The sequence below is a fragment of the Pholis gunnellus genome, assembly GCF_910591455.1.
Source record: "Pholis gunnellus genome assembly, chromosome: 3".
Taxonomy (NCBI): Eukaryota; Metazoa; Chordata; class Actinopteri; order Perciformes; family Pholidae; genus Pholis; species Pholis gunnellus.
In genome coordinates, this window is record NC_136529.1 from 8966984 (window position 1) to 8980348 (window position 13365).

The 13365-nt window shown below is 40.8% G+C and overlaps 2 protein-coding genes across 3 annotated transcripts; both read left to right on the forward strand.

Annotated features, from left to right (window-relative positions):
- Positions 1–763: 763 nt before the first annotated feature.
- On the forward strand, positions 764–4212 carry LOC306715784 (elastase-1-like). Its single transcript, XM_079186261.1, has 8 exons — positions 764–915; positions 1223–1320; positions 1485–1585; positions 2019–2144; positions 3146–3282; positions 3380–3522; positions 3788–3937; positions 4077–4212. The coding sequence occupies exons 1-8, from the start codon at positions 876–878 to the stop codon at positions 4086–4088; spliced, it is 807 nt and encodes a 268-aa protein (XP_079042387.1). The 5' UTR covers positions 764–875; the 3' UTR covers positions 4089–4212.
- Positions 4213–7617: 3405 nt separating this feature from the next.
- Positions 7618–12647, forward strand: LOC306715783 (elastase-1-like). 2 transcript variants are annotated; one of them, XM_079186260.1, is made up of 8 exons: positions 7618–7758; positions 7843–7946; positions 8684–8784; positions 8973–9098; positions 9787–9923; positions 10068–10210; positions 12149–12298; positions 12541–12647. In XM_079186260.1, the coding sequence occupies exons 1-8, from the start codon at positions 7719–7721 to the stop codon at positions 12550–12552; spliced, it is 813 nt and encodes a 270-aa protein (XP_079042386.1). In that variant the 5' UTR covers positions 7618–7718; the 3' UTR covers positions 12553–12647. The 2 variants fall into 2 exon arrangements, with proteins under 2 accessions (XP_079042386.1, XP_079042385.1); XM_079186259.1 differs by having other exon boundaries at positions 12149–12614.
- Positions 12648–13365: the final 718 nt, after the last annotated feature.

Sequence of the window (13365 nt, forward strand, 5' to 3'; positions counted from 1 at the left end):
TTCAGCTGAAGTCACTGAATGACGTGTAAGTTAACAAGCCCCCCCCCCCCCCCCCCCCCCCCCCCCCCCCCATTTTACATTTATTATATGCTATTACAAATTGCTTGTAAAGTAGAATTTACTATTTTTATTTATTCCCTCTCAGACAGACACTTGGGACAGAAAGAGAAAGCCCAAAAACATGTTTCTCAATGCTTACTTCATAATTCATGCTGGTTCAAAAAGGGTGATGTGTGTGATGTAAATATTCTCAAGAACTTGCACTCCATTACATCAGATAATTCATTTTAACGTTTCGTATTGGAGATTGGCCAAAATGAACTTCTTCAGTTTTGTGTATATCATTTGAAATACATTGAAAGTCTACTTCTATAACTTTGAGTGAGAAAACAAATTTTCTTTCTGAGAAGAAAATTGTGATGTTTGCCTTCATATCAGACGGTTCGTGCAACCATAAGGTCAGCCAGTCATCACTACACTTCTCCCCTTTAGGCTATATTTCTGACAAAAACATATATATTTTCTTTCCCCATAAAAAGTGTCCAAAGGTAGATGTGGTGTACTTTATCAAACATGACGTATAGGGTACATACATACCCTTCTAAGTCTTTGAATCACTCTGACTCATGTCATCCAGTGCTATACTTGTGAGCCCATGTGTCACTCTTTTCTACTGGTCAAACCAGGAGGTGTGTGGTCACCGACTGTGATAACAGCATGTGAGACCGACCACAGCTGCATACCTGTTTTTTTCGTCCAGTATTTGTCGACAGCACAACCACACTTTTCCAGACCAACTTGAAGGTCGAGCTGGGGTATAAAACACACAAGAGGATCATTCGTTCCCTGAGAAAACGTTCTGACGCACTGCAGACATGCTTATGCTTCTGGTGTTGACAAGTCTCGCAGCCCTGGGTAAGAAAATGACAGCACACACCGACTGCGCTGTACAGAAAGAGATCAATAATGAATGCTTTTTCATTATTTATCTATTTCTGTCTCATTCACTCTCTTAATCTGTCAGTCAGTCCCAGTATCTGTCATTCATCCAGTCAATCACTTTTTTTTCTTTTCGTTTAGCTTATAGCTCCACCAGTACTTGCCCTCATTTGTCCTTTCCTCCTTCTGTAGATGGAAAGCAAAGTGTATGATGAGGCTTCCAGGAAACCATGAATATTGTGCCCGTATAAACCGTGCCCTCTGTTTTTATGTTTTGAACCAGCGCTGGCTGAGCTGGAGCCCCAGCCCAGGTATCTGGAGGACAGCTTTGAAAGAGTCGTGGGCGGTGAGGTGGCCAAACCCAACTCCTGGCCCTGGCAGGTGATATACTTCAACACAAAAATGAAAAACTAAATGCGCGGTTATATGTTAAATGAAATTGTTTTGGGGACTTACCATTACAGAGCCACCATACCAGATTCACAAATTACACGTATTCATGTTTTCACACCTACATAACACCGGTCTGTTTTCTCCCCCTTTAGATCTCTCTTCAGTACGAATCTGGCAGCAGGTACTACCACACATGCGGAGGAACCCTGATTGAGAGAGGCTGGGTTATGACCGCTGCTCATTGTGTGGATAGGTAACGTAATGATTAACTCCCGCATACACTTTGTATTCTTTGGCTGCATGAGTTTTAGTTGCATTTGTGTGCATTTTGTGATTACTTTGACTTGAATATCCACAGCCTACTCTTATCGCCGGGGGTTGATTTATTTCTGTGTTTCTAAATGTCACCAGCTTGAGGACGTTTCTTGCAGCCTCATTTATAACTGTCACACACCAACGGGATTCATTTATTTTAATAGAAAGAAAGAAAAGGAATCAAAAAATAAACAAAACCAGGAGTGATTAAATGACATGTTGTGACCTTTACTTTGTACTTCAGTTTACTGTAATAAGAACTCATTAGGCTATGCTGCCTTGCAGTTAGTCATTAGAGTCACTTCTATATCTAATAATTGAATTTTAATAATATTGTGTTTCTCTTTGTTTCCCTTCTTTTGATATTGCAGGACTAGGACGTGGCGTGTCCTTCTCGGTGAACATGACCTCAAGATCAACAGCGGCAGAGAGCAGATCATGACTGTCAGCCAGGTTTACATCCACCCCGGCTGGGACTCCGGCAGAGTGTCTGCTGGGTGAGGATTGTATTGTTTTCTTACACTCGTACATTTTTGGGATTGTCGCGTTTTTTTAAATTTTATTTTAATAAAATAAAATATCCTCCTCAGAAATATATAAATAATTATATATATAAATAAATAAATATAACTGTTAAACAGGACATTTATTCTTTGCAAGGAAGGAGACAGAGTTAATTCACATACAGTATACATGGATCGAGGCTGCTTGGAGGTCTGTCTCCGAGCCTCGGATATTTATACTAAGTAAACAATAGTGTCACAGGCAATCTACGTCACGAAAGGATAACACACACACAAATTGCCTTCATACAGCATATTCTAAGTATCTGGACACTTTAACAATTGGTTCTAGTACAAAGGTCACTTTTATCATCGGAGGACGCCATGAAGTATTGACGCCGTCTACAACTTTATTTACCATTACAAGCAGTGCTGAGTGTTCTTTGGGATAGACTAAACAGCTGTGGCGCTTAATGTCAGAGGAAGTTCACACAACGAGGATCACATAAGGACACCAGACTTTGTAAGCACACATTAAAATTAGTAATTTAGATTTTGACTCTAACAATAATCTTTATTTAACTAGGAAGTCACATTGAGATTAAAACCTCTTTTACAGGTGAGACCTACCAACGGCAGGGTCAAATAGCAGCATCCAACACATGACAACAACGTCAGATCACAGCAGCAACAATAGATATGACAAAATACATCACATCATTAACAAGGCAGCATTGTGGTCATGCGTTTGTTAGTTAATTGACGTAACTGCAGCTAGCAGGGACCACTTCCATTATTCCAAGTTTAAAATAATTTAAAGAGATAAGGGTCTCAAGTTTAAGCTCGGCCTGCAGACCTAAGACCGTAGAGAAACAAACTTGTCTTGTCCAGTGTAAGTAAGTAGAAAAGTTTGCCTGGGGTGATCATAAGGAGTGTAGTGTCTTCGCAAAAGTCTTTTTGGTTCCGCCTGTTTGACCCATGGATCCCCACCTCAGGTTCGACATTGCCCTGCTGCGTTTGACTTCTGAGGCCACCCTGAACTCCTACGTCCAGCTGGGCTCTCTGCCTCAAAGGGGCCAGATTCTGCCCCACAACAACCTCTGCTACATCACCGGCTGGGGTCGCACTTCCAGTGAGTTGATATTGATTGATTACATAATCCCGTCAGTGTCAATGCTTTTTCTGTAAAGCTCCGGGTATCTTACCTTTGCCAATTTCACCTTGGTCAGCCGGCGGCAGCCTCCCCGATCAGCTGAAGCAGGCCTACCTTCCACTCGTCGACCACAAGACCTGCACCAGCTCTGGCTGGTGGGGCAGCACTGTCAAGACTACCATGGTCTGTGGTGGTGGTGGTGCCGAGGCTGGATGCAACGTAAGTCTCCTCCTGAGTGGACTAGAAATTAGGAAAAGTTGTACACTCGGCAACTGGAAATATTTCTGTAAAGTCTTATAGAGCACTTATAGAGCACTGTTTTTGACTAGTGGAGTGATTTAATAACACAAAGAAGAGGAAGAAATTCTGCACAATTTAAACCTCCAATGAAATAACTCTTCTATATAATCTATATTTTATATCGACCACTGAATCAATATGCCCACAAGATTTAAGATGCTCTGTTTGACCTCGTTCCTATCAGGGTGACTCTGGTGGCCCTCTGAACTGCCTTGTCGATGGAAAATACTACGTCCACGGTATTGCCAGCTTCGTGTCTGGTTTGGGATGCAACGCGCTCAGGAAGCCCACCGTCTTCACCCGCGTCTCCGCCTACATCGACTGGATGGACTCCGTCAGTATTAGGGATATGAATATCGATCATATTTAATGGAATAAGCTATAAAAAAATAACTCAGGAATGCTTGAATGGGTTTTATGGAATGTAAGATGCATATGATGTGTGACCGTTATTTGCTTCTTCTCTTTTCCAGACCATGATGTAAACAGACGAGTCGCCCATGCTGCAGCACCCAAAGACAGAGCATGCATTCGACCATGTTTTCATCTACTGTGCTTCATCATTTCTCTGCTCTCATTCAACAAAAAATAAAGTTCATTAAACTTTGAGTAATGACTCATTTCTCATCAGACAGTTTATGCAACCACAGTCATGTGTGTCATTGTGAAGGTTATTTTTTATGCTTCATGCGTCAAACTATCCTCCTAGGCTGCAACAAAACGTGTATAAAGGAACACCTAACTATACAAATTCATGAATTTATTTTATGTTGCATACAAATTCTTAATTAGAGTGTGGCCACAGACTGAAAATAAATGTTCAGCACTGGAGGTTGGTAGAAACACGTTTTATGTTTCAGTAAATCATGTGTGGTGCAACACGCCGTTAAACACTATCACTGACTGTGATAACGTCTGAGACGGACCACAGGTGTGTTTCTGACCACTGCCAAGAACAGCAGAGGGTGCACATGAACTGAAGGTCAGCTCAGGGTTTAAAGGAAAGAGAAGTGGATTTATAAATGTGGAGACGCTGAAGACATGCTCACGTTTCTGTGCACAGTTCTCACAGCCACAGCTGAGGGATATCAAGGCTGTCTTGTAAAGAATCTACTGCTGGGAAGTGCAATCATTCATTTATACAAAGGCAAAATAAACCATGTTTAAATGGTGTTTTGATAAGTTCCCTCTGTGCCTCACTGCTGGCTGAGTTGGAGCTTCAGTCCAGCTACAAGGAGAGCAGCACCGCAGGAAGAGTTGTGGGAGGTGAAGAGGTGCTGCATCACTCCTCGTGGCCTTGGCAGGTCCAGTATCACATTGCAAGCCAGGGCATGTTAAAACGAGAACAAAAAGGTTGTGTATGTGCAAGATTCTGTCTTTGCCATACAGTACAAGATGAAGCCAGAAATACTTGGGAGATCTTAAAATGGGCAGTTGTGCATGTACCACATCATTTTTTTAAGGTTAAAAGGTCAACTCGTGCACTAACTCCGACAACAACCTTTCTTCAACACCTCCAGATGAATAGTTTTTTTTATAAAATACACTTATTCTATTTCTTGCTGAGAGTAAGAAGAGAAGATTGATTCCACCCTCTCTGTCCATTAAATCTGAAACTGCAGCCAGCAGCAGGTTATTTAATTTGAGCACAAAGACTAATAACAGTCTGAGGAGCTCTTTCCGAAGGTCACAAAATCCACCATCTTAGCACTTCCATGCTTTGGTTTTGGAAAAGAATAAACGAGAAGATCTATATAATCAAATGTAACACTGATCAGGACAGGACGGGTCATGACCGCGGCTCACTGTGTGTACAGGTAACAGATAAACCTTCTATCATTCTTATCTTATATAAGTGTTATAGTATGCTTAGACATCCATAATGTTTTTGAGATTCTGGTTTTGTCTCGCTGCACACCACCCGCACAAATATGTATTTCTTTGTTTCCTCCACTGTCTCTGTTTCTCACATCTCTTACATTGTTTTTTACTGCGGGAACAAATAATCTAACTCAAGCTAAAACAGTTCCAGCTCTTGGCGTGTGGTCCTCAGTGATCTCGTCCTGCACTACAGCCATAACACAGAGCAATACAGGAGTGTCATCGACGTCAATGAACAATGACAGCATCTCCCCTGGGTGGGTCCATCTGTTATTGCACTCTACACACAGAAACATAATGGTTCTTCACTATAAAAGGCTGTGTGGTTCCACAAACTACCATTACTACTAAAGAACCGTTTAATCTATTGGATGGTTCTACATGAGTTATTGGATGGTGGGGGATGGTATACATTTGCAAAAAACTAAATATAGCTTGCATGCACACACACACACACTCTGTGTTTACTGCATTGATTTTCATTGGTTTTCAATGTAGTCAGGTCGAGAGCGAAATGAAAGCAGATTTCAGTCCTGTGTTTTGAATTTTAGTTGTGGTTACCTTTTCTTTACATTTGGACTACATACTCCGGATTTACCAAGGATAATGTTCTCAAAACAAATAAACAGATATTCTGTCTTGTTACCTTTTCTATTTGCGTTTTGAGCCCTTTCCTTTCCTTTGCTGCTTTATTAATGCTCTGAATGTTGTATATTGCGCTGTTAAGTATGTTTTACAGCTGGGGGGCTCTATAACCACCAACAAAGGTAATGAGTAACTTTCTGAAATTCATGTTTATAAAAAATTCTCAGAGAAAGGTCATAAAGTTTGAAGGTGTTAAAAAAAAGTGTTTTTGACCTCTGACAGAACATGATACGGAGAGACATATCAAAATAGAAACTCATCATTTACAATCTTACACTTACAACAAATGTTTATTAATTAACTATTGAATTGCCAAATTAAGATTGTTTTTTAAGTTTTTGGATTTGGGAAAGAAATCGGAGTAGCCAGAGAAAAGCCTGTCAAGTCAGCTCCCTAAGTTTTAGCACCGTTAGCTATGAGCTTGCAGCTCAGCGCCGACATCTTGAGAGCTGTTGAGAGGCAATCAAAAAGCTCCCAATCTTGGATCTTGAACCTTTGATTAAAGAGTCTATTTGCATTTGGACAAGTGCTTTAGGCAGGTGGCAGATTGAATGAATGACTTGGCCGTGTGCACTGCCAAAAATAAATATATATCTAATTATTTAAATGAATGCCCTGGAATTAATGAAAGTGTGGGAAGGATTTAATTAAACTGAGACCACGAATAAACTTGTGCGCACAAATTAGTATCTTGTGTCCACAAATGGATCAAAATGCGAATTATTTAATTAAATTAATGGAACAAACGATATCTTGTGCGCACAAATTGGTAAATTGTGGCCACAATATATATTTATTTTCTCTTTATGGCCATTCCCTGGCTCTGTTCTAACTACAGTTTCTAGATAAATAGCACAATCATATGGCCTTACACTTTCATGCTGTTTGAATCTAGCCTATTGTGTGAAAATGCACATTATACTCAAACATAAACACACTTTCAAGCAATTAAAGTGGTCTTTGCAACTTAAATGCTTGATCACACTCAGAGACCGTGGGGGTGATCTATCTTGGAATAGCAGAGCACTGCATCCTTGTGTATAAAGATGTCTTTTTGCCAGGTGTCTTTCCAGACAACCAGAGGGAGAGAGAGAGAGAGAGAGTCACAATGATTGTGTAAGATAAGATGCATCTGAAGTTTTAATTGCAGCGGCGCTCTTGCAAAAAAACATCTGAATGTGTGCTGTGTCAAGCCTCTCTCTTGGGCGAGAGTTAAGTTGTCCTCAAAGCTGGTAGATAGCAGATAATGATGAACACAGTTCACAGAGCATCGACAGTCAAAACTCGCTTTACTACAACATAAAATATAACTAATCATACAGTATGCGACACTCTCATACCTGACAGCTGTGGCCCATACAAGTGGAAAAAAATATATGCAGTTGCTGAGTCAGTGATTCCACTTATGAATCCCCCCCCCCCCCGTCCCCCCGTCCCCACTGTGGTGATAAGTGTGAGACAGACACAGGTGGACACATGTGTTCGTATTGAACACACACACACATGCGCTATCAGCAGACGAGGCCTGGGGGTATAAAAGAGTGGTGGGCAGAAGTCTCTAGTGCAGAAAGTTTCAGAAGACTACAGACATGTTCAAGTTTCTTGTGTTTACCTCTCTCGCAGCCCTTGGTAAGACCCGTCTGATTCTTCTCTGACATTCGGCACGCTCTTGAACACTTGATGTAACGCTTCCTTTGTTTGTGCTCGGCTTAGTGCTGGCTGAGCTGACTCCCGAGCCCAGGTACCTGGAGGATGACAGTGTCGAGGAGAGAGTTGTGGGAGGAGAGGTGGCCAGACCCAACTCCTGGCCCTGGCAGGTACCGGTTGCTTTGTTTGACTCTACAACAGTGGTGGTACAAAAGTACTCAGACCCTTTACTTATGCGAAGGGAGCAATAACACAACGTGAAAATACGCCTGCGTTGCGTACAAGTGCTCATTATACGGAATGGCCGATTTCAGGTCCTGAAAGAAGATATATATTTTTAATCTGATGCACACACGTGATATGCAACAAGTTAAAATAAATAAATATCATTTTTTCCTGTTGGGTTTGGGGGAAAACCCATTCTTATTAGCACATGAAAGCGGTGCACAACTCCAACAGGAATTTGTCTAATCAGCCACATAACTGAAAACATCTGTTTTGGAATACAAGGCCTTCAATCTACAATAATGCTTCATATTTATTAAGTTGGTCACATTTCTTATGTGTAAAATCAAGGAAAATATTAACTGCAGATGTTAAGTAAATGTAGTAAAAATGGTTTTAAAAAGCACAATATGTATCTAGAAAGTTATTAAGTATAGATCTTGAGTAAATCTATTTAGTGTATTACATCACTGCTCTATAGGAACCTTTCAAATGTAAAATAGGTCAGCACAACATATGTCCTGCATACACACATCCAGTTACATCAGGTGCATTTAGGACTTTTGCTCGTAATGCTTTTAAGCACGATTCAGTGTCAGGAACGCTGCCAAGATGCATTTTGCAATAATGTGAACGCATCAGCTTCTTGTAGTTGAAATGTTCTCTGTTGTTGTTTTGTTAGATCTCTCTTCAGTTCAAATCTGGCAGCAGCTTCCGCCACACTTGTGGAGGAAGTCTGATCAAGAGAGGATGGGTCATGACCGCTGCTCACTGTGTGGACAGGTGAGAGTTTCATGCATCATAGAGCAGATGCTGAGGCTAAAACTAATTATTGAAGTAGCAGGATACGTGTTCTGAACATTTATAGACTTTTAGTTCATTAAATGTCCTTAAGTGCGTCGCCCAGACATTTAAGGTTGAACTTGGACTTTCAGCCCTGAAAATACAAATGTATTTTTGTACGTCCATAGTTCCAGGACTTGGCGTGTTGTTCTTGGAGATCACGACATCAACAAGAACGAGGGCAGAGAGCAGTACATGAGCGTGAGCCGCGTCTACATCCACCCCAACTGGAACTCCAACAGCGTTGCTGGAGGGTTAGTGCTGCTTGTTTTTGACCCACTTCTGCATACAAAAATAGCACATACTGATATATGTACATCACATATGATAGAAACTGAATAAATTCAGCTACTTGTAAACACACGAAAGCAACCAAAAATGTCAAATGGCTTTTTTGATTCAACATCCACATTATGTGGATATTACATTATTTTATTATAAATATTCACAAGATTAAAAATGTTTGACTAACAAGTCTTTACTACACTTATTTACTCTAGATTGCAAAAACACACACAATCATGCATTAACACATAACTGGAGCTGAGAGGGACAATGTATCTGCTGCTCTTTTGATAATCCATCCATCTGATTTGCTGCTTTTCTCTTTTTTAAAACATTGTGAATTGAATGTTTTGGGGTTTTTTTTGTCTGTCAGAAGGTCAGAAAAAGTAAGTGAATCAAAGACATCACCTTGAGCTTCAGGAATCTGATTAACCAAGCAATTAATAGAATAATCAAGAGAATAATCAAGAGAATAATCAAGAGAATAATCTTCAGTTTAATTGGTAAGGAATATAATTATTAGTGGCAGCCCTAAACATAAGAAACTCACACAGGCAAACAATAGCCTTCTCGTAAACAAAACCACTACAATGAGTCCTAATACAGGCAAAACGTTTATTACTCACTGACTTGAGTACATGTGGGTCTCATCCTCAGGTGGGACATCGCTCTGCTGCGTCTCTCCTCTGATGCTTCTCTCAACAACTACGTCCAGCTCGCCGCTCTGCCCCCCACCGGTCAGGTCCTGCCCCACAACAACCCCTGCTACATCTCTGGCTGGGGTCGCACCCAGAGTGAGTCTGACATAATGATACGATCAGCATGTTCTGTTCAGGATCTACATACAGTGAGAAAGTGATCAGGAAATGACATTACATGGCAGTGCATGATAAATGCTATTATAGGCTCTTGTCACAGTTGTATGTGTTTCTCCTCAGCTGGAGGTCAGCTGTCTGCCCAGCTGAAGCAGGCCTCCCTGCCCGTTGTTGACCACAAGACCTGCACCAGCTATGGATGGTGGGGCAGCACTGTGAAGGACTCCATGGTCTGTGCTGGTGGTGGCAGGGAATCAGGTTGCCAGGTGAGCCTATGAGGACTTAGACACGACTATGTTTTTGCCCGCACATTTAGTATTTATTTTGTACATCACCGATTTAGCATTTGCACTCCTATAATATTGTCAAACTCAGGATGGGTATTTATAAAAAAAAGCCATCGTCTTTGTTTTCTACACTCATTCTTCTTATTTGTCAAAACCTGCTGCCGACATTACCCAATCGACCGTTGACAGGTCAGTCATGCGTTCAGGTTTCTTAACCTAATGTAACCTTGAGTCGCAAGCCCAATTTTCTTAATTTTCTAACTTGCAGTCTTCCTTTCCAACCAACGTTGTTCAAGTAACATCACTTAAGGCCATTTATAAGTTTGCTCAGCTCCTTCTGGCAAACACAAAAAGGCTTAGTACTGCTTTTTCATATATGCTTCCGAAGACCTGTAAACAGGCTTTTATGTGTAAAATTTGTAGTTCCCCTTTAATTGAGGGAGAACATTTGGCCAGCATCCCTGGAGCTTGACAAGGATTTCAGGGTGCTGCTTTCTTTCTTTATAGGCTTTATTGGTAATAATTGCTTTGTTAATATTAAATACATTATTTACCAAAGCTTTATTATTCAGTTATAAGCCATTGATAAGAAATACTGAGTTGCGCAGGTTGGCTGCCTGGACTGTATGACCACACACCTTGTGGTGGGAAAGAGCTGCAAAGGATCTGGACCAAGATCCATTTATTGACAACTCAGCTTTATTACAAAATGGAAAGGATAAACACTGACCTAAACAATTTGTCTCATCCTGACAACCCAAATGTTGTTACTGGCTTATAACAGATCTATAACACATTAGAAAGTGATTCATGAAACATTCATAAAGCCAAGAGTTACAACTTTATGAAAGGTGCCTATGTGTGGAGTGCAGATTCTTTCCAGCTCAGATTTTGAACCCAGTGTCTCCAGTTGTCCCCAAACCGCCTTGTCACTCTGTGATTAGGACAGCAGCAAAGATGTTTGGGTACAAGCAGACTGGGAGAAACACTGAGTCAGAATTCAGTCCCATTCCTTCATGACAAAGTGAAACTCAATGTCCCCCACTGACCTGAGGCCTGAGCCCTTCCTGTCAAGGAAGATATTTTGGAGGACATGTGGGATTACTTGCTGCATCAGCAGGGGCATAAGTCAGTAACAGTGATCCAGGCTAGTGCTTGAGCTGCACAAAGTGTCAAACTATTGCAAGTTCATGTTCTGCACAAACTTGGCTTGAAGTTGTGGTGGAAATTATTATAACTGCTAAACCGTGAGTCTTCTAGGGTGCTGAAACAGAGAATACTATGAAACAGAACTTGTCTTTGTGAATTTTATTCTCTGTGCAGAGAAGGTTCAATTATCAGAGTAGTAGTACAGAGTACAGTCATTACAAGATGAGTTGTATATTTAAGCACACATACAAACTGAGGGAACTTCCCCTTTACACTTCCCTTTGACATCGGGGTTACATTGAGGTTAGATGGTTAAACATTGGCTAGACAGGGCAAGAGGAGGTCAGAAGGAGGGGGGCTAATCTTACATAATCTTACACCTGCAGAAGCGTCTGATACGCTTCCTTTGCAAAACAGGACGGTGCTTCAAATAGAGAAGTGGCTACGGCGTGGACAAAGGTCACTGCACGCTTAGCTTCTTGGAAACTTAGACAAAAGGGTCTGACCACCGAAACTGTCAAGCAGTATCACAAAACTATAAAACCTGATTGTGAACATTTAATAAGTATAAACATTTAATTAGTATAATGGACATTTTTCCCGTTACAAAGCTGTCTGAAATCAGAAGGGGATATGAGAAGCAAGCGGCAATGAGTTACTGTAAATGTACTTTTTTTTTTGTAAAAGGGCATTTGTTCGTAACTCTGCTAAAAGGCTGTACAGTTTTGACTCTGAGGTTTGCCTGAGATGTGTTTTCTCTTAATCCAGGGTGACTCCGGTGGCCCCCTCAACTGCAGTGTCAGCGGAAAGTGGGTTGTCCACGGTGTGACCAGCTTTGTGTCTTCCTCTGGCTGCAACGCCATCAAGAAGCCCACCGTCTTCACCCGTGTCTCTGCCTACATCAGCTGGATGAACGGCGTCAGTATTACACACTAACCTATAGGAATCAGAGAACATTGAATGCTTAGAAACAAACGCGTAAAACAGCACAACGAAGCATGATTCATTTGTGATTTCATAAATCCCACCGCGTGCAGTAACTGGAGGGTTTCGTAATCTTTGTCATACGTTCATTCTTCCTTACAAATACATGCATATTTGTGCATCATGTGGTTATCAAGGATGATTACATAATGATTCATTTGTCCTTGCTTTGCCAGATCATGGGTTGAGAAGAAAAAATGATCTCCATGGAGACGGGAGCTCACTCTGGATTCTTCTCAGTTCCTGCATTGACTCCATCAGAATAAAATGTCCCTGTGCATTATACTTGCTTCATGTTTGTGTGTTGTATTTTGTGTCGGGGCACAACAGGCAGTGGTCATCTTCAGAATGATAAAAGCATAAGTAAGTGCAGGCGAAGTGTAATTTAGGTGCAGTAGATCTGTTCAGACAGCAGCGCTGTAACGTGTGAGATGACCTTTGGATGCCAAATTGATTTTAAAACTAAAACCCTAACTGTCACAAATGACATCATTAAATACTGCTCTCATTGAAGAGGTGGACATTCTATGAAACCGTTTTCATTGCAAAGGGTAAACAAAAAGACTGGGATGAATTCCCACTTTGAAATAAGATGACTTCAAGTGATGAAAGGAGGCTCTAAAACGGTGAATGCAATTCACGTTACCCCGTTAATAATGAAGTACTTGTACAACATGAAACAGTCTTTAAAACATAGCATTCACAGTCAAAATACAATCTAATTAAAAGCCAAAATTGAACATGAATGTATGGAAGAAATCTTAGCAAACTCTATAATACGCTTGTATTACACTATGTCAGTAGCATATAAATAATTAATCATTGCACAAATATGTTTAGGAATATAAGCTGAACGATGAACAATATCTGCACACCCAGGTGTTTCAAACAATATTCAGGGTTAACTCAATTATACCGGTGAATAAATTACTGAGAATCAGAAACGGTGTGCACGTCTCTAAATTACATTAACATTTCAAACATGCTTACAGCATGCAAAT